General features: G+C 39.7%; 4 protein-coding genes across 4 annotated transcripts in view; all 4 read left to right on the forward strand.

Annotated features, from left to right (window-relative positions):
• Window positions 1-1,306, forward strand: part of LOC6039735 (T-box transcription factor TBX1) — a 39,717-nt gene extending 38,411 nt beyond the window's left edge. Inside the window, exon 7 of the mRNA XM_038263288.1 lies at window positions 537-1,306. Coding sequence (XP_038119216.1) covers window positions 537-1,081 — 545 coding nt within the window. The 3' untranslated portion in view covers window positions 1,082-1,306. The remainder of the gene's footprint in view (window positions 1-536) is intronic.
• A 9,430-nt stretch (window positions 1,307-10,736) lies between these two features.
• LOC6039731 (splicing factor ESS-2 homolog) lies at window positions 10,737-12,467 on the forward strand. Its single transcript, XM_001849231.2, has 3 exons — window positions 10,737-10,953; window positions 11,025-11,178; window positions 11,233-12,467. Exons 1-3 carry the CDS (start codon window positions 10,819-10,821, stop codon window positions 12,426-12,428), a joined length of 1,485 nt encoding a protein of 494 aa, XP_001849283.1. The 5' UTR covers window positions 10,737-10,818; the 3' UTR covers window positions 12,429-12,467.
• A 3,126-nt stretch (window positions 12,468-15,593) lies between these two features.
• LOC6039730 (cilia- and flagella-associated protein 251) lies at window positions 15,594-17,409 on the forward strand. The gene is made up of 2 exons (XM_001849230.2): window positions 15,594-16,330; window positions 16,395-17,409. Exons 1-2 carry the CDS (start codon window positions 15,999-16,001, stop codon window positions 17,251-17,253), a joined length of 1,191 nt encoding a protein of 396 aa, XP_001849282.2. The 5' UTR covers window positions 15,594-15,998; the 3' UTR covers window positions 17,254-17,409.
• Window positions 17,410-24,134: 6,725 nt separating this feature from the next.
• LOC6039729 lies at window positions 24,135-26,162 on the forward strand. Its single transcript, XM_038266352.1, has 4 exons — window positions 24,135-24,697; window positions 24,766-24,989; window positions 25,054-25,208; window positions 25,271-26,162. Exons 1-4 carry the CDS (start codon window positions 24,629-24,631, stop codon window positions 26,083-26,085), a joined length of 1,263 nt encoding a protein of 420 aa, XP_038122280.1. The 5' UTR covers window positions 24,135-24,628; the 3' UTR covers window positions 26,086-26,162.
• The last annotated feature ends 866 nt before the right edge of the window (window positions 26,163-27,028 follow it).

A 27,028-nucleotide genomic window follows, 5' to 3' on the forward strand; every position in this document is an offset into this window, starting at 1 on the left:
ATTTTTATGTGGTAGCAAATACGATTACAACGATTCTTAGTTCAAAAATGCCTTTAAAAAGGGCGTACAATCAGTATTACTACTGCAATAACTCATTCCAATTAGTGCGTGGGCAAATATGATTTTTTTAACCTTTCGAGTCTTCCTTTGGCAGTACTTCATTGTAGTCTTTATGAGGAAAAAAGAGCGAAATAAATTCTACGTTATACCACTTTGTTGACAGACCATAATCCGTTTAATGCGCTTCGGATTTTATGAAGTGCTTTCTCGAGTTCTTTTTTATCTGTACTTGCTGCAACTCCACGCCTCACTGATGAAAACATAAACTTCTCATTCTCACCCTTCCTGGTTCCATTGAAAGATGCACTTCTCGTTTATGAATGGTAGCTGGTACTTAAAATTACCCTTATACCTTCTGAAGAATCACTTTTTTCTCCTTCCAATAAACGTAGCGCATGTGTGAATCCCTTTTTGAAGACACATTTAACGAGTGCGCAAATGTGCGTGTTTTGTTCTCTCTTTGATGTCTTTTCCAGAAGAGGGCAGCGGCGGCGAAATGGCAGCAACTTCTTCGGCGATGACGCCAACGTCGAGCTCGGGACCCGGAACGATGACAGGTCCTTCGTTGTCACCCAATTCGGCCGTCAGCAGCAGCAGTACCTCTAGCACTGCGATCGTCTCGAACGCCTTCCAACCGTCCCTCATGAGCCCATCCGGTGGCCTCGGGTCCCCGTACGTCCCCAACCCGGCCATGCTAGCGCAACCGTACGGCACCGACGCCAGCGGGTTCGGTCCGATCTACCATCACCCGCACCACCACCACCATCATCATCACCACAACCCGCTGTCCAGCTCGCATCACGCCGGATACGTGAGTTCCTTTGACAAGTATGACAAGTACAAAATGGCCTCGACGACGCCCCCGCACCACACGTCGTCCGGTGGTGGCTACCCGGCGGTGATGGCAGCGGCTACGACGGGCTACACCGGCCACTACCAGGGCTTTTACGGATCTCCGACCCCGGGTCATCACCAGCTGATGCGCCAGACCAACAGCTGCATTGATTACGTGCAGAGATGAACTCCCGTGTGGGCACGTTTAATCAGCCAGAGTTGAATAGAGAAGTGTAAATATGAAGAAGAAAAAAACCCAGTGCCATAAATAAATCTACCAAAGTTTGGCTTCACGAGAGGATTGCCAATTTTAGTGCCATATTTAGAGTGTAGACTGTGTAGAATGTAATTTATTTCTGTCATCTTATTTATACACCAAATCACAATTTCATAAAAATGTAATATCTTATTAGAAATTCCTGTTGGCTCTTTAAATCATACATCCGAAATATCTGCCTTATTTTTATTTAAACAAATGATATTTAGTTGTAAAATGATTATTTTTTCAGCAAAAGTCTCGGCTGAACTTCCTAACTTCCTAACTTTGATTGGTGTTCATGTGGTTGGTCAACTCAAAAATCAAAACAGTGTCGAAAAAGCATTACCATTCAATACAAATGCTGAAAAGTTGCAGTTTTAGCACCCAAATGAATGCTATAACAAACTATTTAGCATTGTTTTTGTTCACCATATGCAGATCGTGAGTAGTGAATTTCGTAAAGGCTATGAAACATAAACAAAAAAATTAAACAATACACGCACCTTTTTGGCGTTTGACAGTTCGAGTGATCCACCATATATTTTTTGAAAAAGTTTGTTTACGAACATTTTGTAAGTTTGGTAAAAAAAAAGTCCGTTGGCTTGATTTTCGAGCTTAAAAGATTCAACAAAAGCATTAAAAAAATGGTTGTAAACAAAATCGTAAAACTATGAGAAAAACTGCGAAAAATTTAATACCGTAGGCTAACAGTCCATGAAATTCCCTATCTTTGACTCATATTTTGTCTGGGGGTTCCCTGGCCGAAATAGTATGACCCGTATTTCACGATACTTTCAATTAAAAATTAAAATGACGAAAAACAAGTTTAGATTAATAATTCGATGCAAGTTTATTGCACGTACAACTGCTAGCTGAACTTCAACATCACGATCAAGCACTGTCGTTTCAGTAACGAGTGTTACTTTGTTCACGATGTACGGATTCGTTATCAGGCTCCAAATGACACGTGGTAATTGGCATTTCCTTGGCAGGTCCCCCATCATCACATAATAACAACCGGTCACACCTCGCATTCCCTTCTGACCAGTTTTGCGAGATCACAACCAACACAATTTCCCAATGCTAACTTGTACAAATCGCTCAGTCAGTAGCAGCAGCAGCCCCCAACAGTTGCAGTTTTACCCACACACACGCACACAGTCAGCGATCAAACTCTAATTAGTGTTCATTACCGCGGTACCTTAACCGTGACACTCAGAACCGACTCTGATCGTGATGGGTGTCGAGTCGCGTGAGAGGTCGTGAGAACTTCTGTGGGTTTTGCGTGTGTGTGTGTGTGACCTGAACCACACACAAACACACGCGACACGGGCTGTCAAGTTGTTATTGATTGGCCGCCGCCGCTTAAAAACCCAAAAAAAAAGACACTCCGACCCGGTGGGCGCTTGTTTGTTATGCTTTGGGACCAAAATTTAAACCGATTGCGTCTACCGAGAAACCCGGGGCGGCTCGGTGACGGTAACCAGATGCCGAGTGTATCATCGTTACTCCTTCTGTCACGGTCTGTGAGCTCAAGTCTGGTTGAGGGAATGGAAGCTGTTAGTTCCGCCGAGCCGACGACGATGATCTTCTTCAAAGATCCCCATCAGTGTCAGTCAATCATGAAGACGGAGACCGCAGTCATTGTGTAAAGTTTGAACTGTTACGGAATTCCGATAATTAGTTGATAAAGAATTTGAAATCCACACAGTTATAACATCAGCTCAGCTAGACCATCTTATAGGTTATAGGGTATTTTAACCATTAGTGGACCCCCCAGTAGAGGCGACGAGCATTTTTCACAAGTTTTCAATTTTTTATGCTCTATTTCATAACCCTTTGTACAAATATATATCTTTTTGCCTGTTATAGACCCCCTTTTCCAATAGTGGACACAGGATCATAATGCAATTGTGGACCCGGGTCATTTGTAGGAAAACTGTTATTTTTATATCAAATTTAACCTGATGTTTTGATGCATGGTGTGGGTCTAATGATAGACATAAAGAATAAAAGAGGACATTTGCTCACTCTACATTGTAAACAAATATGTTCCATTGACCGATATGGCTTGAAACAACATGAAAACCTAACAGACTTTAAAACACATTTGTTTCTTAAATATATAAAAAAAAAACATTTCAAAAACCATTGTAAACATAAAATGATTTAAAAAAAGTAAAATTGATGCAAATTTTTCCATATTAATTACTTAAATAGTTCACCTGAACAAAACAATACATTTGTTTACATTTATTGAGCAATTCTCTAGGAAATCGGTCTTTATTTTAGAATTTTATTTTCTGTATTTTTTAATGCGACTGAAACATTTTTGGTGCCTTCGGTAGCTTCGGTATGCCCAAAGAAGCCATTTTGCATCATTAGATTGTCCATATAATTTTCCATAAAAATTTGGCAACTGTCCATACAAAAATGATGTATGAAAATTCAAAAATCTGTATCTTTAGAAGGAATTTTTTGATCGATTCGGTGTCTTCGGCAAAGTTGTAGGTATGGATATGGACTACACTGAAAAAAAAGATACACGGTAAAAAATAATTGGTGATTTTTTATTTAACTTTTTGTCACTAAAACTTGATTTGCAAAAAAAACAATATTTTTTTTATATGTCTTAGAGGACATAAAATGCCAACTTTTCAGAAATTTCCAGGTTGTGAAAAAAATCTTTGACCGAGTTATAAATTTTTGAATCAATACTGATTTTTTAAAAAAATCGAAATATCGGTCGCAAAAATTTTTCAACTTCATTTTTCAGTGTAAAATCAAATTTGCAATCAAAAAGTACTTCAGTGAATTTTTTAAAAAGTGCACCGTTTTCAAGTTAAATCTATTACTAGACGACATTAGAAAATGGTGGGTTGTTTGGGTGAGACTTAGAAAACATCAATTTTCCTGTTTTCAAACACTTGCATGGCAATATCTCAGCAACTAAGGGTCGTATCAACAATGTTCACTAAACAAAATATAGAGAATTTTCTCAGCTTTTCAAAAATATTTTTTTCAAAAGTGGGCAAACATAAGCACTAATTAAAAAAATGAAAAACTGCGACTATTTTCAGAAAAGTCACCTAAAAATGGATTAAACTTGAAAACGGTGCACTTTATCAAAATTTCACTGAAGTACTTTTTGGTTGCAAATTTGATTTGCAACGAAAAAAGGAGCTGAAATTTTTGCGACCAATATTTCGATTTTTTTTTAAATCAGTATTGATTCAAAAGTTCATAACTCGGTCTATGATTTTTTTCACAACCTGGAAATTTCTGAAAAGTTGACATTTTATGTCCTCTAAAACATATCAAAAAATAAAAAAGTGTTTTGTTGCAAATCAAGTTTTAGTAAAAAAAAAGTTAAATAAAAAATCACAATTTTTTTACCGTTTATCATTTTTTCAGTGTAGTCCATATCCACCTACAACTTTGCCGAAGACACGAAATCAATCAAAAAATTCCTTCAAAAGATACAGATTTTTTAATGTTCACATATCATTTTTGTATGGCCAGCTGCCAGATATGTATGGAAAATTATATGAACAAACTAATTATGCAAAATGGCTTCTTTGGGCATATCGAAGGCACCAAAAAAGTTTCAGTGGGAATAAAAAATACAAAAAAAATGGAATGACCGAAATCTGAGAGAACTGCTCTAACGATAAAAAAACGCATTTTTATTTTCAAAAATGTCCGTTTTTGATTTATTATTATAAAAATAAATAAATAACATTTATTTTTTATTTTTATTTTATTTTTTTTTTATTATTTTATTTATTTTTTTTAAATAACATTTCAAACATCAATTATGATGTTTCAGTTAAGTACATTTAACAGCGAGTTTTTCACCAATGTGCTACAGGTCGTATCGAGGTGCTCTAATTTGGATTAAACTTTCAGCGTTTGTTTGTCTATTCATGAGATGAACTCATGCCAAATATGAGCCCTCTACGACAAAGGGAAGCGGGGTAAAACGGGCTTCGAAGTTTGAGGTCCAAAAAACCTAAAAAATCTTAAAATTTCTCGCATTTCCGTAAAACTTTATCAATTTCAACTCTCTTAGTTGCATTCGAAAGCTCTTTTGAAGCAATTCAAAATGTAGCATAGACACCCAGGATCAGTTTAGCTTTTTCTCATAGCTTTTGCAAATTACTGTTTATTTTTTTTATTATTTTTGTTTTAAACTTTAATATCTTTTTGCAACAGCCTCCAACACCCATACTCCCATGGGTCAAAAGATAGGTAATTTTATGGACTATAAGCCTATGGTATTAACTTTGGCTAATCGCAGTTTTTCTCATAGTTTTTCGATTTTTCTATAAATTTGTTTTAAAAAATAATTAAATAAAACATTTTTCAAAAAAAAAGAAAAGATCTTATTTACCCGTGTGATCAATACGTCAAATGCTGTATCGAGAAGGCGAAAACCTATTTCACCCCTTATCCAACAAATTGTTAAATAGTAGTTTATGCAACAAGTTGCAAAAAGAGGATTTTTTCAGCACGAGTCGTACATTTATCCAACGAGGTTCACCGAGTTGGATGAATACGAAGAGTGCTGAAAAAATCAAGTTTTGCAACGAGTTCCATACAACATTTTTTGCAATTCCAAAAAATACACAATGGGTGAAATTTTATGTAAAATTTTCATGTATTTTGTCAATAAATCGTCTAAATAAAAAAAATGTTGATAAGTGTTACTTTTCGAAACAAGTGCTGAAAAGTTCAACTTTTCAGCACCCATTTCAGTGCTGAAAAGTAGAACTTTTCAGAATTTATTTTGAAAAGTGTTGCTATTCGATTCTGTTATTTTTGGTACAGAAAAGTAGGCTATTTCGTCGTTCAAGAATGACAGGAAAAGTAAGTAGTTTCACGACGGAATTGCAAAAAAAATATTTTAATTCATTCTAAGTGGCATTTTTTCCAATCAAATTTACTACTCCAATACTTCAAGCTAACGTGAAATTTCCCGAGGATTCCGAATATGTAAAAATTTAGCCCAAAAAGTGCCGTCTTTTTGGGCTACAGGGCAAAAGTTGACGTTGTAAAAAGTTTGTTATAAAAAAAAACGAAGTTGACTTTATAGCTGTCGGCCACCATTGCTAGTACCAACCACTAGTGTCTTCCTTTTATCTACAAGGACTTCGCCGCCCTGGGCTCCTAAGTGTATGAAAGTATGGCACGGAGCGACGGCGCCGAATACCCATATTTACACAAAGAATTTTAGAGCGCCCGCCGCGGGATTCGAACCGGCGACCTCTGGGTTGTGAGTCCAGTGCGCGGTCCGATTGATCCACACGGGCGGGACAGAATATATTTCTGTCTGGAATTATAAAAAAATCGTAAATCTATGAGAAAAACTGCGATTGGCCAAAAATTTATTTCCGAAGGCTGTTGCAAAAAGATATTAAGGTTTTAAAAAAATGATTTTTTAACAGTAATTTGCAAAAGCTATGAGAAAAAGTCAAACCGATCCTGAATGTCTATGGCACATTTTGAAGTGCTTCAAAAGAGCTTTCGAATGCAACTAAGAGAGTTGGAATTGATAAAGTGTTACGGAAATGCGAGCAATTTAAAGATTTTTTAGGTTTTTTGGACCTCATTTTCATAGCGATTTCGGTGTCTTTGGAAAGTTGCACGTATTGATTATGTGATTAAAGAAAAACAATTTGCATTATACACGGTGAAAAATGAGTTTCCAAGCGTTCACGAAAATGGGAACTACGAACAAAGTGTTCAAATCCCATGGTACGTTTTTTGGAAATCGTACAACGTGTGTTTGTTAATCCCAGGAAAAGGAAATAACTTTCACCACCGGTGGTACCTCATCGATCGACAGCATGTCTCAAGATTCTTGCTGCAAGACCGCAATGAAGATCACAAAACTGTTGCAGTTAAATCTTGGGATGACAAACTTACAGAAAGAAAAACAAATATACTCGACCCAAGACTCGCTCTCTCCCACAAGACGTAAAAGAGCCAACACGCGCATAATTTATGGTTTATTTTGACACTTTTATTCGGGCCATTTGTCATGCTCCCGGGGCCCAAAAACGACAAAAACCCGGTTGTGCCCCGCCGGGTGACCCGAACCGTTAAACCATCATCATTCGATATTAAGTCCGGGTTCGGGACTCCCGGATGCCATCGAAAATGGGAAATGGGTAATAAATTTACCCGAACCGTGCAACCCACCCGCTACCACTCTTCGCTCCCGAGGAAAAAGGATCGTTTTCGGTTTGGATTTCCAAAAAAAAAGTGCATCTGCAAGAAAAACGAAAGTGAAGTGGTGTTAAAAATGTAGTTTTTCTTCACCAGAAGGATAACCTTTCTGCCACTTCTGCTAACCCTTCGCCGTGGAGGTAGAAAGTGCACAAGGAGAGACCTCGAGGATAATTTATGCATCTTTTGCTGTCACCATATTATGCAGCTTCCACCAAACCGAAGTGCGCATCTCTTCTGTTGCGCAAAACAATCTGTTGCGCCATACAAAAATGGAGCGGTTTATCGTAAGCGTGTACATCAGTCTGTGGCGCAACAGGCTTTGACAGGTTGCGCTCGTGTTTCGATTTTTGTCTGCTTTCACAATAGATTAGGAAGGGCATGCACATGGGTTTGCTGCGAACTCCAGCTATGATACATGGAAACTTGACACCACTCGTGAACGAAACAGGACTAGGGAAAGTTGTTTTACAACGAAACTGAAGAGGAGCGGCTAATCGATTTGCGTCTTGCTAAAGTGTGGGAGGTCTAGCTTGGAATTTACTGTTTCGATACCTTTTTCAAACAGTGTTACGATAATTTTTAAACATGTCAAATTCAGAAATACGATATAAGCTTATCAAATTCGGAACATATGTTTCATATCAAAATTAAAGTTGATCATTTTTTGCCAAATCCCAAATTTTGTGATCACTTTTTGGGCGAGTTGTGGCGCTTAAATCACGGCAAAAGTGTCCAGGGCATTCGTAGAAATATAATGTCCCATCCCAGAGGGTCCCGGAGTATCAAACCTTCTTAGCATGGTGCTCCCAACGAATAAACCAAATTCCCTTGCAATTTCAGTAAGTTTTTTCCATTTTTTTTCTTACTCTTGTTAATCTCTTAGTGATAAGCAATAATCGTCCCAAAATGGATTGAGATTTAACACACAGCTGAAAGGAACTCCAAAACTCTGTTATGTACTACGAATGAACAAATTGTAACATGATTATTCACTAATAAAACCTAATAAGGCTTTCTAGTCAGAAATTTACCAACACATTTAAAGTATGTTTACATGACAGCTGGACGTTTGTTTGCATCAGGTTTCCTATCTCTTTCTAGCAAAAGTTTTTTGTCATGCGACTTCTAGCTGGTTTTTTTAACTGACCGCCCGATATGCCATCCAACATACTTCGCAGGGCTGTGACAGCTACAGCTCAATCATTGTTTGCATCATGGCACTGTGACGAGGAGTTCATCATTTTTGAGTTAAATTATATTTTTTTCACTGGGTCTAGAAAGCCTTATTGAAATTGAAATTGAAACAATAAAATCAACAATTTTAACGAAAAACTAGTTTTGCAGTACTGAACGTAGGGGAACTATACCCTTTCTCATCCTATTTCTATTATCGGCCTATCAGCACTTTGATCATGAATTACAGCTTATATAAAGTGTTTTTGACTGTTCCAAAGTAATAAATAGCTCAAATAAAAGTGAGCAAGCAACTCTCCATTGTTAAAACATCTGAAAATGTTGATTTAATAGCAGAAAACGGCAAAAGTGATGAGAATTGGTCGAACGGCTTAGTGTGATTAAAATGGGTATATTTCCCCTACATCGAAATTTTACTAATATTCTGAATATTTCAAAAAGTATTCAAAAGTGCTAAACTTATCAGGAAAATGTGTTTCATATGCTGATTATTCAAAATTCCACGAAAATTTATAAGTTTGTTGAATTATTTTTAATACTGCTTCAACCTTCTTCTATTTCGTAAAATGAGTAATTCTGTTGAATTTCGCAATATTTTCGAGATTTTGAATTTTGGGTTTTTTTTTTAATTTGAATGAAACTACCTAAATTGCATCCCCTATGCTAAGCCATTTGACATCAACAGTTTATCCATTAGAGTGTAACAAAAATGACTTTTTGGTGGGCATTCAAGGGTTTGGTCCGGTGGGCCTACTGAGCCCAAATCCAAAATATGAGCTTGATTGGACGTAACAGAAGCTGGCGCTTTGCATTTAAATTTTAAATGGGATTTAACCCGAGGCATTTTGGCAACTGAAGCGTTTATTTTAAACATCATTGGCGTGTAGGCCAGATCCTTGCGCATCTTTTGGTATATATAACATTGAAATTTGGAGCACCCTGGAGCTCGGTACAGGCTATCAAAGTTAGGCATTTTTTCCTTGAATGCCCGCCAAAAAGTCATTTTTGTTACATCCTATTATCCATGCAAGTCTCCATAAGATTTTCTAGGCCCAATGAAAAAAATATAATTTAACTCAAAAATGACGAACTCCTCGTCACAGTGTCCTGATGCAAACAATGATCGAGCTGTAGAGCTATCTACGTGCGCATGTATTGCGTGTACGTACACGATGGATTTTTAGGTTAAAATTTGTGGTCGCCAGCAAAAACAAATGGTAAGCTAGTGTGCGTGAGATCGGGCATAGATAACTCTGTAGCTGTCACAGCCCTGCGAAGTATGTTGGCTGACATATCGGACAGTCAGTCAAAAAACCAGCTAGAAGTCGCCTGACAAAAAAACATTTGCTAGAAAGAGATAGGAATCCTGATGCAAACAAACGTCCAGCTGTCATGTAAACATACTTTGAATGTGTTGGTGAATTTCTGACTTAAAAGCCTTATACAATTTTACGAGTTCTCGCGTTCGTTGACCGTTAGTTTTTTTGTTCTCTTTGTATGGTTTTCGATAGAAACGATCTAAAGCAGGAGTTGTTTTTTTTTTGCTTAAAACAGAGTAAACCCTAGAGTAAACCTAAGGTCTAAAATTGCATTGATTTATTGAAAAAAAAAGAAAATTTTAATTTTCGAAAAAAATAATTCTAAAATTTAAAAATCACACAATTTTATCTTCCAAAATTCAAAATTCTGTGACTTTAAACTGTCTACTCCTTAGTTTGTCTTCAAATTCTCAAATTCTAAAATTCCTAACTTCTTAAATTCTAAAGTTGAAAAATTCTGAGATTCATACATTCTTCAGTTTTAAAATTCTACTCACTTCCTCTTCTCTTTGTTTAAACTGTTTGTTCTGCTCACGTGAATAAAATACTGACGTCAACTGATTTTTCAATTTGGAACAAGCAGGCTTGTAAATAGGTAATTCGTCTTTGGTCAAATTCATTGTCTCTGCTAGAAGTTCAGAATAAATAATTTGGACAACACTGCAAATTTTCTTTAGAAAAAATACGCCTTCGAGGTGTACAACACGCAGCTCAAGATTAATTTCACTAGCAGTCACCAGAGAGCAGCACTCCCCAAGCGCTAGTGAAATGTAATAGCACGAAAGTGTGACGTCATTACTCTGCTGATGATCCGTCAAAAAAGCAAAACAAAAACAATCATTTGTTGTTACGGGACCAAGCACATCGCGAAGCGTTTTCATTCCAGAGTTTTTGAGTGTCGTTTAGAATCGGTAAAAAATGGCCAAACCCGGCCAAGGTGCTCTCCAAGCCATGAAGGAGCTGGACAAGGCAGTGGTAATGTTCAAGAAGCCAGCGCTGCCAAAAACCAAGAAGGAGAAAAAGATAATCCTCAACGAGGAAACTTATTTGGAGGTGAGTGGGCCGTTCAAAACATTGTGCAACAGTGTTGAATTTAATAGTAAGATAAATTTACGCTCTTTCAGGAAATGTCCAAAATCATCGAGCGAGACTTCTTCCCCGATCTGCAGAAACTTAAGGTCCAAAACGAGTACCTGGAAGCGATCGCCAACAATGACCTCATCAAACTGCGCCAGATTTTCTCCAAATACAACTCTAAATCGCCTTTGATAAGAGAACGTAAGTTAACTTTATATGTTGTTGTTGAACCATTACTGATTAATCTGTTTGTAGCGAGTCCAGCCACCTTTGAAACGCCCCTTCCGAGTGCCTCGCTGGCCACAGATGAGCCCCCGTCGGTTCGATCCGAGGTTAGCACGGCCAGTTCCAGCAAAAGCACCAAAACCCTGGGAGACAAACACTCGCTGGATAGCTTTCTATTTAAATACACCAGCGAGGACAACGACAGCTTCCAGGAGATCATCGAAGCGGCGGATCGCAAGCTGAGACAAAAGTTTTCCGTGCTGTACGAGGCTGAAAGTAGTACTGCGGAATCACTTGGTAGAAGTTTGGCACTTCCGGCCATCGAGAGTCAGTTCGCCCAGAAAGAGAAACCTAAAGAGCTGGACATGTGGACTTATAAGAACAAGAACTACATCATGTACATTCCGGACGGGGTAAAGCTTAGTCGGGAAGAGGAAATCGAACTCGCCAACAAGAGGCAAGAAATCGAACACAACAACACCCGACTGAAGATTAATCCGTTCAACGAGAGTGAAAGCAAGCAAGCCATCACGGAAGCCGCCAAGAATCAAGCCAAGTGTCAGCCGACCAAGATCGGTGTCGACGGCAAGCTAATCGAAGCGTCCTTCACGCCGCAAGTGCGCGGATTTAACTTTGTCAAAAGTCCATCCCCGTGCCCCGGCGTAACAGACAGTCCGCTCTTCACGTGGGGTGAGATCGAGGGAACCCCGTTCCGACTGGACGGCGGAGATACCCCAATGCATCCGGCATCGTCCGGTCCTTCCTTCCGAATAACGGAAACGTCCAAGCGTGAAAATCTAGCGCTTGCGTTGGCTGAAAAAGCCGCCGAACAGTCCCGCTCGAAAAAGGCCAAAGCTATCGAGGCGGCCCGCCGTAACATCGGTTCCCCAATGGTCCGGAACACCATCGATCGGCTGGCCAGCATGTCCCCGGCGGCTCGAAGACTTGCGTCCACAAAACTGGGCCTGATCAACACGCCCAGCCCGATGCGATCGCCGGCGTCGACGATGATGAAAACACCCAAAAGATCGTATCCGGCAGGGAAATTGAGACCCACGCCGTCACCGTCCAGTATTGTTAGAAGGAAGACGCCATTGGTTGGTCCTCCGAGAAGTACAGGTGGCGGAAACGCAGCCCAACCGTCAACGACCTCCGTTATTCTGACTGATAACTTGCTGGCGATTCCTTCGACGTCGAAGAGACCGAAAGCGGCCGACTTTTTCTAGCGCAGCGGACGTTATTTATGCACTGAATTATTTTGTATGAAAAATAAATTCATTTTATTTTTGATCTAATGAAAACGCATGATGTTTTGTATCATCACAAATTAAGCCTAGATCCGTCCTTAAAAACTTATGAGGCGATTATGTACATACTGCCCTTGTACTATGTTTTTCGATATTTTTGTCCCAGAGTAAAAGAGCTATTAGACTATGGCAAACAAACAAACAAACTCGTACTTTTTTTGTATTTGACAGTTTGCCAAACTTGCAAACAAAGCCAAATGTATAGAGTTATCTACGTGCGCATGTATTGCGTGTACGTACACGAAAAAAAGTGAGGTTAAATTTTGTACCGGCCAGCAAAACATATGGTGTGCTAGTGTGTGTGAGATCGGGCTTAGATAGCTCTATGCAGGCTGACGTTTCCGCAAACAAATGCAGGCAAACTGTCAAAAATTTTGTTTGATTGCGAGTTTGTTTGGCGTAGTCTAATAGTTCCTTTACTTTGAGCACCTTTTTTTGCGAATTTTAAGTATTTTGAAATACATTTGTCTTGTTTAGTTATGGTTTTTTTATTACTTGTTTTAGGCCTATTCTAAAAACTCCAATTATCTTTTGCCTATTTGCTGTTTTTTTTTCAGAATGTTGCAGTCACTTTTGCGATTTTAAGTGTTTTGCACACATTTTTTTCTTGAAAACTTGATTGTCAAACTCTCAAACTGTTTGTTAACAAACTTTTGCGCAAACAATATGGCGCAACAGGCAAACTGTCAAACGCTACTAAGGTGCATGTCTTTGCTAGTTAGTTTGTTTGTCATAATCTAATACCTCATTAGGTCGCAAGAAAGTGTGTCAAAACGTTATCTGGAACATGACAAAAATTAATGCCAAATTAATTTTAAATTGAAAGATGATTCGACGGTAACTAAACGTAGGATATCACATCAACGCATCAAATCTAATCTAATCTAATCAGACCCTAGAACAGCCAATCTGTCGAAGGGAACCTGGAGAGTGCCTTAGGTTAGATGACGCCTAGTACTCTTCTTGTCATTTATTAACATTTGTAGTGCGCCATTGCATTGAAATGCATTGAAACATCACAAACGTTAAAGCGGCCAGGCCTACTGCGTAAAGCCGTATCGCAGAGATGACTCGTAATTGGGTTGAGTTTCAACACTGAGTGTTCGAACAACAACACAATTCTGAATCGACATGGGTGGAAGAAGCGTGGGGACACACTACCTTATACGCGTATACGCTCCGAGATTTGGTTGTATTCGTTGGGAGCACCATGCTAAGAAGGTTTGGTACTCCGGGACCCTCTGGGATGGGACATTGTATTTCCACGAATGCCCTGGACACTATTTGTCGTGGTTATTGCGCCACAACTCGCATCAACGCATGTAATGAAGTTAAAATGTTGTTTTTTATCAATAACTCAGAAATTTTTCGATATCAGCTTTAGATAAGGGGTCATCCACAAAATACGTGGACACATATCAAATTAACCTGGACTAATAAACCACGCAATATCTTGGATGTGCGACAAAAAGGCGAAAGACATAAGGTCGAATGGACAAAAGGTCGAATGCCAAAAGGTCGAAAGACATAAGATTGAATGGACAAAAGGTCCAAAGTGGACAAAAGGTCGAATGGACAAAACGTCGAAAGGACAAAAGGTCGAATGTAAAAAATGGAATAAATAATTATAATTAAAAACTTCCAAAAAAATCTTGAAAAAAAATATTTTCTCACAAACAAGTCTGATTTTCTTGTTTGTTGTAATAATTTTGTATGTTTTTCCATTCTTTTAAACATGAGCTGTTCTTACAAAAAAATGTTCGACTTCTTAAATATTTTTTAAGTTTTTATTTTATTTTTAAAAACAACCTATTCTTGATTGTCAAAATTTTTTTGTGAGTTTTTCCATTCTTTCAAACATGAGCTCTTCTTCAATAAAAAGTTCAACTTCTAAAATATTTTTCCTATTCTTGATTGTCAAAATATTTTTGTGAGTTTTCCCATTCTTTCAAACCTGAGCAGTTCTTTAAAACAAAAGTTCAACTTCTGAAATATTTTGGAAGTTTAATTTTATTTTCAAAAACAACCTATTCTTGATTGTCAAAATATTTTGGTGAGTTTGCCATTCTTTCAAACATGAGCTGTTCTTCCAAAAAAGGGTCGACTTCTAAAATATTCTATTAGTTTTACTTTTATTTTTAAAAACAACCTATTCTTGATTGTCAAAATATTTTTATGAGTTTTTCCATTCTTTCAAACATGAGCTGTTCTTCCAGAAAAAGGTCGACTTCTATAATATTTTTTATTTTATTTTTTAACTAAACAACATATTCTTGACTGTCGTAATGTTTTTGTGAGTTTTCCCATTCATACAAACATGAGCAGTTCTTCCAAAAAGAGTTCGACTTCTAAAATATTTTTTTAGGTTTTAATTTAATTTAAAAAAAAAACTGATTCTTGACTGTCGTAATGATTTTGCGAATTTTTCAATTCTTTCAAAAATTAGCGATACTTTAAAAAAAATACTTTTGTTAAATATTTTGTAAGTTTTTATTTTATGTATAAAAATTGTTGGAATATTTTAGAGACTTTTACATTCTTTCAATTTGTAATAGTTTCGAAAAATGAAAAAAGTCTCGTTTTTTAATATTTTTGGAGGTTTTCTATCCTTTTTCAATCTTTCTTTCATGGTCACAAAAGATCCTAAGAAAAATCTGACCTCAAAAACATAGCGTATTTATAGCGTAATCAAAAGACCTTTCCAACAAACCCAAAAGATTGAAGATCTGACAACCCTATCAAAAGTTATAAGTACTTTAGTGTTTTTGATACACTTTTTTGAGGCCGGATCTCAGATAATTTGATAAAAAATAAGTGTTATTCATACACTTTTTTGAGGATGTGTAGTGTCTTTACTTTATGAATGTGAGGAAGGCACCAACCGCCTAAAAGTGGATTAAGTAACGTTTTTTTTTTTTAATTCGTCCTTTTGTCTTTTCGACATTTTGTCCATTCGACCTTTTGTCATACATTCCAATATCTTGCATTTCGCAATGATGCATGTGGAAGCCACTCGCCTTTTTGAAGCAACTTAGTATTTTTAAGGTGAATGACCGTTTTGTTTTCAAACAACGATCTTCAATTACGGTAAACAGTTGGTGTTTTTTCAATGCATTTTTGAACAAAAGTGCATAGACCTCGTTGCAAAACAGAATAATATTGCCTAAAAACCAAATTCGTTAGAACGCAAACTAGTATATCAATCCTAGTCCGCCTGAGTCACACTGTAAACCATCCGTGATTCTATGTGCACACAAATTGCGCGAAGAAAAAATCCTCCCTAATCACGGGGTGGGGATTTGAGGAATCGGCGGGATGGGCACGTTGGTGGTCTTGTTTTGGGCAAACAACCGAACCCGGTATATTTAAGCCAGTATAAAGCCTTTGTACTGGACACGCCAAGGCGTCAAAGCGTTCAACAGCCTTCTAAGTCCAGTGGTAACTTCTCGTTAGGAATCGAAAAGTGCGCAACTAGAATCGTCCACCAAAATGAGGATAGGACTGCTGGTGATATGCGGCCTTGCGCTGCTAGCGCTAGTGAGCGGATCTCCGGTCAAGTGTTCCGATTGCAACAAAAACGAGTGCGAATGCAAGCGGAAAATTCTGAAAGCGTCGACTGTTGCGCCGAGTCGGTTCACCAAGACCAAGATCTGCGAGGAGACCAACCCTACCGATCTGCACCCGATTAAGGACATTTGCTCGTGCACTGATGTGGCCCAAGTTCGACCGCACTCTCGGAACAATGAAGATACGCCCCGGTTTGCACACTCCACGTCCTGCGAGTGTGGCTACGAGGACAGCCAACCGGAGAGTCAGCCTGTGTAAGTATACGGGGGGCTCTGAAGATCCATATGGCAAAATTGACACCATCTTGAATCATTTCAGTAAATATTCCGCTGACGCAGTCAGTCAACACTTGGCCATCATAGCTGCCCGAAAGAAGGAGATCTCCGTTTCCGAAACCGACCTGCACTTCCACGGAAAGGCGATCCGAGTTCCCTCGGAAGGATCGAACGTACCGGACATCAAGGAGGAGCGACTGCACAAGTTCAACCGTCAGCTGATCGAGCTCAAGCCCGCCAAGAAGAAGCAGGTCTACCGGCCGGAATCCTCCGAGGAGGAGGACTTCCCGTGCCAACCGGAACAGCAATCCTACTCGGAAATCTGCTACGGCAAGGTCCAGGCTCATAATCCCAAATTTGAGCATGTCTACGAAGAAGCCGCGCCCTGCGAGGTCTGCCAGGACACCTACTCGGACGAGAAGTACGAAAAGTCGTACGGAGAGAAAAAGTACGGAAGTTCGGAACAACACCACTCTGAACAGCAGGAGGATGAGGAAGAGGAGGAGGAGGAAGGCAACGGAGAGGAAGAGTACGAGGAAGAGGAAGAGATAAGGGAGGAAAGCAGAGAATCAAAGTACGTTAAAAAGACTGAATCCAAATCTTCAGGATACTCGAAAGAAAGCGGATACTCAGAGATTGAAGAAAGCGAGGACGAGGAAAGTGAGTACTCAGAAGACGAAGAAAACCAATCAGAAGCTGAGGAAGAAGAGGATGAAGAGGAGGAGGAAGAAGAGGAAGAAGAAGACGAAGAGAGCTCGTATGAAGAAGCACCGAAGAAAGATTGCGAATGCGCAAAGAAAAAGAAGCAAATTCCTTACAAGAAAAGGTCATTGAGGCTGTCGCAACTTTTGGGCGCCAAAGGAGGCAGTAAAGTTGCGAGCAGTAACTCGCTGAAGCAGTAGACTGTCGAGTCAGTGTAAAGTAAAGAGAGACTAATTTATTTATTTAGTTAGTTTAGGTAACTTTTTGTGTGGTTTCCAATGTGATAGTGAATTAAGAAAGTTATCACGAGTCTGTACAGCTTTACGTGTAGGAATTAGAGTAAGGCAATTATGTGTAAAATAGAATTTATAAGCGTTGAAAACTGTACCAAATTTGTTGAATAAATACTTCTTTGAAACGAAATAAAACTTCTATATTATATATTTTTGCAGCAATTGTTAAATTCTGGAGCAACATTTGAAAGGGGCGACATTGCTCTTACGGCCTTTAATTACACGCGTTTAAATGGGACGAAAGGCCGTAAGAGCAATGTCGTACCGCCCCTTTCAAATGTTGCTCCAGAATTAAAAACAAAACCTTTGTTTAATGAACAATTCTTCTAAATTTCGGCCATCTTTTTTTTTCTTAAACTTTGTAGGGGAGTCATTGGTTCTTCCAATCAAGTTTCCATACAAATTTGTGAGCTGTCCATACAAATATGATACAGTCATCCCACATATTCGAAACAGTTTACAGATCGGCCAATGTTTAAACAAAAAAATCATAGAAAATCAATATTTGAACATAATGATTTTTTTTTTCTTACGGATGTAAACACACTTTTGTTCTGTTCAGGAATACATATTTTTAATAAAATTATGGCTTCACACACTGAAACCAATGAAACTCAAGTTTACACAGCAAATTTTGATGATCGTTTTCAGTTAATATTTACTGCACTACCGTCAGTGGGGGTGACATTGGGTCTGGGGGGTGAGATTGGGTCAAAGTGATTTTTTACGGATTTTACCATTTCTCAGATTCTTTTCAATGAAACTGAATTCTGTTAAAAGGGTTGTGTAGGGGACATCTTAAGATGACTTCGCTGAAAAAAAATCGTTCCTAGAACATATCCTGTTATTTTGAGAGATGTCTAAAGTTGGGGTACGTTTTTGGCCAAAAATGACCTCTCGAAAAATCATTTTTCTAATATTTTTGTTAGAATTGCTCGAAAACTACCCAAATGTTTGAAAATCTCCACTTCAAACATTGTAGCGTGTCAATACGATTCCCTCGAACAAGAAACGCTGTTGGATGACTTGTTTTTACCATATCTTTGTATTTCAGCATCATTTTAGTTTCATTTGACCCAATGTCACCCTCTAAGGGGTGAGATTGGGTCAATTTTCAAACAATTGGCATTTAAGGTAGTGTTCATCAAAATCGACCATATTTTGGGAAAATGTTAGTAAACTATCTAAGAACAAATCTACGTTAAAAGATTTTCGATGTTATTTAAATTGTTTTTGTTATTAAGAAATTTCGAGAGGAGTTTCGTTTTTTGACCCATAGTCACCCCCACTGACGGTACTGAAATTTTCAGTTAGTTTTCCGCTAAACTTCAGTTAAAATTTGTATGGAGCTGTCAAAGTTTGCTGAAATTTCAACAATTTTTCATTTACTTAAAATTTCAGTAAATTTAATTGAATTCAGTAATGAGAGTTTGGTGTGTAATTGTGTTTTATACAGGGTCTGCTAACTTTTTTTGTGAAAATATCCGTTAAATTCAAGAGTTCCACAATTTTGGGATGCACAATAAATTAACATCCAACAATTATGGAACAGGAAATTTGGAGGCAGTGTTTTGCTGCTCTGGATAAAATTGTCTTTAAATGAGGTTTTTTGTTTGAAAAGTACTACTTTCACTGCTGAAATAGCTAGAGAATGTCCAAATGAAGGTCCTAAAAATAATTGGGATCGACCGAAAAGCAGCATTTGGCATGCTATTGACAAATTATCACAAAATTGTTCCGAATTTGTGTTTCGAGTATGTGGGATGACCACGGGGTTGGGCACAAGGTTGATCCGTAGCGCATATGGATTTACTTCCGTAAATATCGTAAATGTTATTCATCTGCACGATATTCGGCACAACATTTTGTTCAGTGTGGATAATGACAGTTAAGAACTGTCACTTGTTTTTTTCCTCCGTTTTCAAACTGTCATCACTCCAATACATTTATTTATCGAGCTTGAGGTATTTTTTCATCTGCGGAACCGATCCTCACAAAAATCTCCACGCAATCTGTGCAAGAAGCCCAGTGCGGATCTGCGCTCCACCCAGAAACCGCCGACAAGATCATCGACTGCCTCGGACTTGGGGTGAGTAATCATCAGATCTTCGAAATTGCTTCATTTCTAATCGCTCCGCCTTGGCAGATTTCATCGGAGGTCGATCCGACGGGGCAGATTTGCGCTGGCTGTACCAAACGCGTCGACGCGCAGCACGCCTTCAGGACGCGAGCCCTGCACTGCAACAGTTACGTCGAGTACGGGCTGAAGGACAAGGAAGACGAGGACGTGTGCCGGTTCTACTTGAAGGCGGATGGCGGGGCGACGTTGGTCAAGTTGTTTCCGGGTGGCGGATGAGGCGTTAACGATGCGGGATTGTTTATGGGTTAAAATCAACAGCTGGGACACGGTGACGAAGATTTGCGGGGATTGGGTGGGCGTTGTTGAATAGTTGGCGGAATTTTCGCCGACGGCCGTACCGGTGAAGCTGGAGGACGTGATGGATTCGGCGGATTTGTACAGCATTGGCAGCGAGAATGGGGAAGGGGGTGAGGGTCGGACAGTTCGATGGCGGATGACGGAGAGAAGCGTGGGGAAAAGTGAAAGGTTACGGCACGGTCGCTGCCGTGGATTGGAAGTAACCACGAGGATCGTAACTTTGACGTGCTGGATGAAACGGACGAGTTCAGCAGTGCAAGCTGCGAGATTGTCGCGTGAAGATGAAGATTGACGCGAAGGGAATGTTGGCCACCTTTGGGGGATCAATCGACAAGCACAAACACATGAACGAGCTGATGAAGTGTCCGGAGGGGAAGGAGATGGTTCAGTTTGACGGTAGGGAGCAACCATTTTGGCTGCTGTGCGGCGAACGCCAGGAGTTGTGAGTTGCGATTGAAAAGAGGGCCGATCAGGAAGGTTACGTGAGTAACGGGACTCAAACGTCCAAGTCAACATGTTTGAACGGAGCGGAGGATTGAGTTCAAGCGAAGGTGAAGGCCAATAATATGGATATTTACAAAATCCTTCAGCAGAAGGATTCCAAGCGCAACTTTAAGGTGCTTTTACTCATGGTCAGACAAATGACAAATTCGGCAAATAATTTGCAAACGTACGCAACGTAACGCTTTGTCTCATGATTATTTTTTTGTCATCATATTTAAAAATACAAAAAAAAATACTAAAACCACAAATAAAAAGAAAATCCAAGGAACTTTTGTTTTAATTCATCATCCCGGTACGATAATAGAACTCACGACCTCTGGATTAGAAATCCAGCACGCCTTTAGTCGAAACCCATCCCCTGTCAGTATTTCAACTCTCATTAATCTTTGAAGGGATCTGACTTGCCTAGCCAGACAGGAATCGAACCCATCACCACCCATCACCTTCCGCTTACAAGGTGAAACCCATATCCTCTCGGCCACGGTAGCTCGGCTAACTTCGATGTTCGACTCTCATCGAACTCCAATATAAGGAGTGAGGTGACCAAATTAGGTCAAATAAGTTTAAAACATGCATATGCAACAGCTAGATGCGTAGACGCGTGCAGGAAGTAATCGCCGGCGACTTTTCCTTGGCTAGTGCAAACACGTCCCGGACGAGCTTGGCACTGTCTCCGATGAACATCTGCACCAGCTGCGGGCCGGCCAGCTTCAGGAAGGTCGACTATTTTTGCGCCACGCAGGTACCAGCCAAAAGCCTGCAGCACTCCCTTCGGCGGATAAATTCTCAGGTTCTTGAACATGTCCTTGTGCGTCATCGGCAGCACGACGGCCTCAATCATTTCCTGGATTTGCTTGTCCAACCGGTCAATGTCCGAGTACTGCTCGGTGGGCCGTTCGTCCACCTCCATCGCCTTGACGCGCGCGTCATACTCGGCTGGAAGTGTCTCCAAGATGAAGTACGACGTACGAGTCCTTGTTCACTCTCACCAAATTGCCCGGCTTGAGCTTCACTGGAACAACCAGGCCAATCACGATCAAAAAGTACGTCCGTCGTGTCGTAGTCTTGATGAGGGTGCGCTATCTCTCCCGCTGGTGGTCCAACACCACCACCGCACCGTCATCCTCCACGTCCAGCAGGTCGATCGGTGTCTACTGATCTTGGTCTCACGTCCCGATTACTCCTCGGAATAGCGGAAAAACGTGCCTTGGAACCTTGCTTGCAACCCAAAAAATGTGGCCGGAGAACAGCAAAATTTAAGGGATTTTGTTTTTGTTTGTAAACAATCAGCAGTGCGCGTATTTGCGATGACAGCTGTGAAAACACTGAAATAAAATTCATAGAGGAATCGTGTATACGCGTAAATATGGATGCACATACGGATCAACTTATGAAATACATGCAATATATTTGGAGTGACCACCTCGTGGGGATGACTGTATCTAAATTTTCTTGAATCTGTAACTTGTGAATGTAAGTTGTAAATGTATGTAAGAACAAATATGTAAACATTTTTTTTATTTCACTAATAAACACTTAAGATAATTCTACGCAAAAGTTTTTATTTTTTGAGCCGCCCTAATTCTCCGCTTTCTATAACTAGAATCTCTTTGGCCATTAGGTTTTACAGCGTGACGTCACGAGCGCACGCGCACACACATTTTTACTGAGACACACGTGCAAAAAATGTAAACAGTGCAGCCAAGCTGTCAAATTCCTAACCTGAAAACCGAGTCGGCGTAAAACCTAATTTGTCGCACTTACATCAATTTGCAGGGTATTTAAAGACAGCACGATCACATCGAAACTTCTTTGGATAAGTGTCAGATTTTGTTGAATATGTCAGGATTGATATCGAATTTTGGGGATCTGTGAAAGATAAAAGGTGAGGCATTGATCCACAGAAAATGGCGTTCTTGGCTCAATTTTGCCCAAAATCGACGTACGACAAGAAAGCAGATTAGTGCGGTGCTTGTAGGGACGTGCAGTAATGTTTTTTCTCCTTCTTCTTGTTTTCATTGTTTTTTTTTTGCGCGTTCGTTGGGCGATTTTTTTTTGTACTCTTTTTATAGTTTTTGATAGAAACGGACCGATTTTTTTTGAGACTACCAAGCCGTATTGCTGGATTAAGTCCTTCCTACATCACCGTTGATCGGAAGGCATGCCGACGAAGAATTTCTGGAGAATCGCGGTCGAATTAATACTATATTTGAATTGAAATCAAATCATATTTGAAGGTATCTTTCCGCAGCCGGCTGCCTAAGATTTTAAATTTTCAACCAATGAACAAATTGCTAATGGTCGCATCACCTACCACAGTGAATCCTGACCTCATACCCATTTTACTAACCCCTCAAAACTCATTGTCGGAGACGCAGCCGATTTAGCGGTCTCCATCACTCAAGTATCGGCTAACATTCCTATCCACTTCCCCGTGTCTTACCACTGCACAGTGGGTGAAATGGAACCCAAAATCGGACTTAATTGAACGCGGCTGGTTCCTGGGTATGAAAAATAATGTTTCTTATGTAAAAAAATCCGGCGAATCGATTGGTGACGGTTTTATCCACCGCATGAAACGGCAAAGGGTCCATTTTGCCCCAATTCCCCATTTTTTTACATTTTTCTTAAAAATCAGTCTGTATTTAGAGCGGAGGCTTCATGCGGCCATCCAAAATGCACTAAACTTATGTGAAAATGTCCCAGAAATCCAGTAAAAATAACCATTTGCACCGCAAAAATCATCTAGGGTCCATTTAACCCCAATTCCGTTATAAAAGCACTGAAGCACTGCACTAGCACTGGCCGTTTTCAAATGTTAGGTCTGAAATAAAAATATTTTTATCGTAAAGATCAGACAATTTTACATAAGAATGACTTGATTTGCACTTGATAGTTTGATACATTTATGTTGATATAGAAATTAAACTAAATAAAAAGATTGAAGAATCAGTTTTAGCGGAATTGGGGTTAAATGGACCCTAGATGATTTTTGCGGTGCAAGTGGTTGTTTTCATTTGGCAAAAGAATGTAACTTAATTTACAACAAAACAAACATGTTTTTTGTGGAAATTTCAGTTGTTTTGACAACCGTTTTACTGAAACTTCAGTCAGTCATCTGTTAGATTTAAAAAATATAATTTGACTTAGAATTCAGTCAAATCTAAATTGCTTTTTTATTCTGTGAAATTTTAAAGAATTTCAGTGAATTAAAGCGACCAACTGCGGTATATATTCTGAAACAATTCGCGACGAACTGTCAAAAATTGATCATGGTGAATACTTTTCTACTTCAGTTTTTTGTGCAATCAATGTTTGGGAAAATTCACTTCAAAATTTAAGGAAACTTCAAAAATTGGCTCTAAACACGAATTAAGGTAACTTTTATTTTTATATTTTACTAAGAAAATATAGTGCATTGATGTTCCCCTCGGCATTTTCCGTTCAGCCCAGTTAGCGAGCAGCATTCGGTAACAGAGCTACGTTCTCAGCCTAGTTACCGAACCATTACTGTATTTCAAGAAAATTTACAACAGATCTATCAAAATCAGTTCAACAATGGCTCTAGTTGCTTATTCTATTATTTTTGTTTTTTTTTTATCGCTCTGAAAAGGACATTTTTAATCACTTTTTCAAAGTAATGACGATTTTTTGACGAATTTTCAAATTGGAGCCTACCTACTGACTGGGTTGGGCTGTGGAGGGTTAACCAATGTTATTTTGTTTGAGAAATATATTTATTGACCCATCTGGAAACGGGGTTGAATTGTAAAGAGCTTCGAAATCAGTTTAACAAATTTATTTAATTTATGCTAAATTAACTATAGCAAATCAATATCTTTGAAAAATCAACATCAAGCATATAATGATACCCCCGCGAGAAGGTTCAACGCCTGGCGTCAAATTAATTTTCAAGCCTTTTTGATACCTCCTGTAGCAGTGAAACCTTACAGTATTATTATGGTAATAATTACGTCTGTGTCTGGCCAAATGATGCAACAGCTCACCCGTTTATACATTCTTCTGGTGCGCGACTTGAATTTACGCGAAAATAATCGCAATGTTTTGCTTCAGGTGCAAAAACGAAAGGGCAAACAATAACCCTACCAGGTTGGTTACACCGTGAACAAGTGAAAAAAAATGCTAGCTGTGACAAAAAAAGGCTAGAACCAGAATAATGGAGCCCACCTCTTGGTACGTGACTTTCTCTGCCCGCAGGCCGAACCTGGTTGGCGCGATTCGTTCAACAGACGCGCGTGATAACTTTGCCAAATAATGGTGAAATTACTTATAAAACTGGTAATCTAAGCTGCGTTTCGGACTAGTGTCTAATCCTGCAAGATGAAGCGAAATTTGATCCTGGTGGTGTGTTTGGTGGCGGCTTTCGTAACCTGCCCTACGTCGGCGAAGGTAAGTTCTGTGGGGGTGTTGAGTTGGGAAATGTTCACTGAGTTGTCCGTCCGTTCGTCCTATCGCAGCCCTCAGGCTACGGATCGTACGAGGAGGTGACCGAGCGGTGCTGCAATGACTGCATTCCGTGCCGGGAAAGTTTCGCGATCCAGCGTCCGGCCGATACGGAGTGTGCTCGTTCGAAGAACTACGCGTTTGACGTTCAGCACGTGCGATCCGCCGCTCGGCAGGAGGAAAACTACGAAACGCTGAACGCCGGAGTGGAAGCTCCGCAGCAGGCAGCCTGTCCCAAGTGAGTGTCACGGGGTGTGTTGTGGTAGGGTTCGTTTGATGGTTTAAATTTAATCGACGATCAGGTTGTACAACAAACTGTTCCACGTTGAAAAGCCACGTTCTACCGTCGCCTGCGAAGCTGAACAAGAAGCGCTGGACTTCCAGGTAGCGGTTCCGTCCGTGCAGGAAAAGTGCAAGAAGCTGAACCTGAGGGCCAGGATCGATCATCAGGCGAGACGTGAGGAATTTCGATCGATCGTGTTGAATTTTTGTTGCATTAACATTGGTTGTTCCTTTCAGAATGTGACTGCGTGGATTGCATGTATGTATCTTATGGGAATTCGTCGTCACTTTCAGATAAATCGTGTCCCAAAGGACACAAACGTATGAAAAGATCTAGACTCAAGCAGGCGATTGGTAGGAAATTTCGTGAAGAATTGGATCTAGATGATGAACCAGAAGTAACGTCGCTGTTCCGTAACTCGTTCAAGCGATCTTCCACGGTAGACGGTGTAGTTCAGAAGGACGGTTACTTCTGTAGATGTGTGCCCGAAAGTAACAAAGATCTTCTGATCAACTGCAAGCCCGGTTCGTTAAATGATCCCATTGTCGGAGCTCCCCCGAGCGACGATCTGCATGACGAGGAAGATGAAGTTTACATCGGCGGTAGACAACCTCCGTCGTACAAGCGAATTCGCGATCAGCTGGATCGTATCAAGGAGTCCCGCGGAGGACAACCGACCAGCGAGGTGGTCGCGGATCTGATGAAGATCTACTACGATGTGTACAAAAGCAGTGGCCAACGGAACTACTCCGTGCCGTTTAAGTACGGTGTCAAAACGGTCAACGTGGACTCGAGCGGGTTGCGAACGTACGATATCGAGCCCGTTGAGGGACTGTATGAACCGTCGATGTGGAACAGGTTGGCCAGTATGACCAACAAGATGTTTGGCGAGTACGTTGACCAGAGATTGAACAGACCCAAGGTCGGGGGAAGGATGAGGCTGTTGAATCCGGTTCGCCGGTTTCAGAACAATGGGTTTATGAATTTGATGGATTCGTATAACGAGGATCGAAAGCGCCAATGCAAAGCAAGAAGGACGACAGATGAATGATTTGGCACAGTTTAGATCACAGACAAAGAAACGTTATGAAGTCGATATCAAGTTGTGATCAGGATGGATAAAAAAATTTGCATTTTTTTGTTCACAATCAGGCCGTTGCAAATATTTTTCCAAGTTTATGTCGCATCGCTGAAATTTTCAAGTTATCGCAGTTTTAGTGGAAAAAGTCATTTTTTTTACCGTTTTCGTCATTTTCCCATTTTTGCGCGTGGCGCGTCGAAAAACACAGTTTTTATTTTCAAAAATCGGATCTCAGAGTATCGAAAACATAAATTCACCATTTTTTGATATGTTATGGGAAATTTTCCAAGGAATCCGATAAAAATTTTCAGACGTAGGCCCTTTGGTCCCGAGACCTTCAAAACAGCATTTTAAGTTTTCATATGACCTTTTCAAATGTTAAGCTAGATTTTTGAAACTTCTAACTATTTTTCCCAAATAGCCGAACTAATCTAGTCTAGGACAGCTAAAATCTGATAAAATGGCGCGGAGTTATGATTTTTTGAAAAAAAAACGGTTTTTGCGAAAATCGACGAAAATTGCCATTTTTCGGACCACCCTAACACGGCGTAGGTCACCCTAATGGCCAAACAAAAAAATACGGGTCTAATTAATTCGGCCAAGGAACCCCCAGAAAAATTTTGAGCCCGATCGGAGAACTTTTTTTTCGAATCATGCTGTTTTCGTGGGGAATTGCTGTATACTCGTTGCATAACTTGATTTTATCGGTACTCGTTGTAATTATCCAACTTGGTTAATCTCATTAGATAAATGTACGACCCGTGCTGAAAAAATCTTGTTTTTGCAACTTGTTCCATAAACTAATATTTCGGTACATGAGTTATTTTTACGAATTATATTCTTTTAACTTTCGTGTCGGCTAGATTTTGGCAACAATATTTGTATTATTTTTCCTTGAAACATTGTTAAGTTC

This window comes from Culex quinquefasciatus, chromosome 3 (assembly GCF_015732765.1).
Source record: "Culex quinquefasciatus strain JHB chromosome 3, VPISU_Cqui_1.0_pri_paternal, whole genome shotgun sequence".
Classification (NCBI taxonomy): Eukaryota; Metazoa; Arthropoda; class Insecta; order Diptera; family Culicidae; genus Culex; species Culex quinquefasciatus.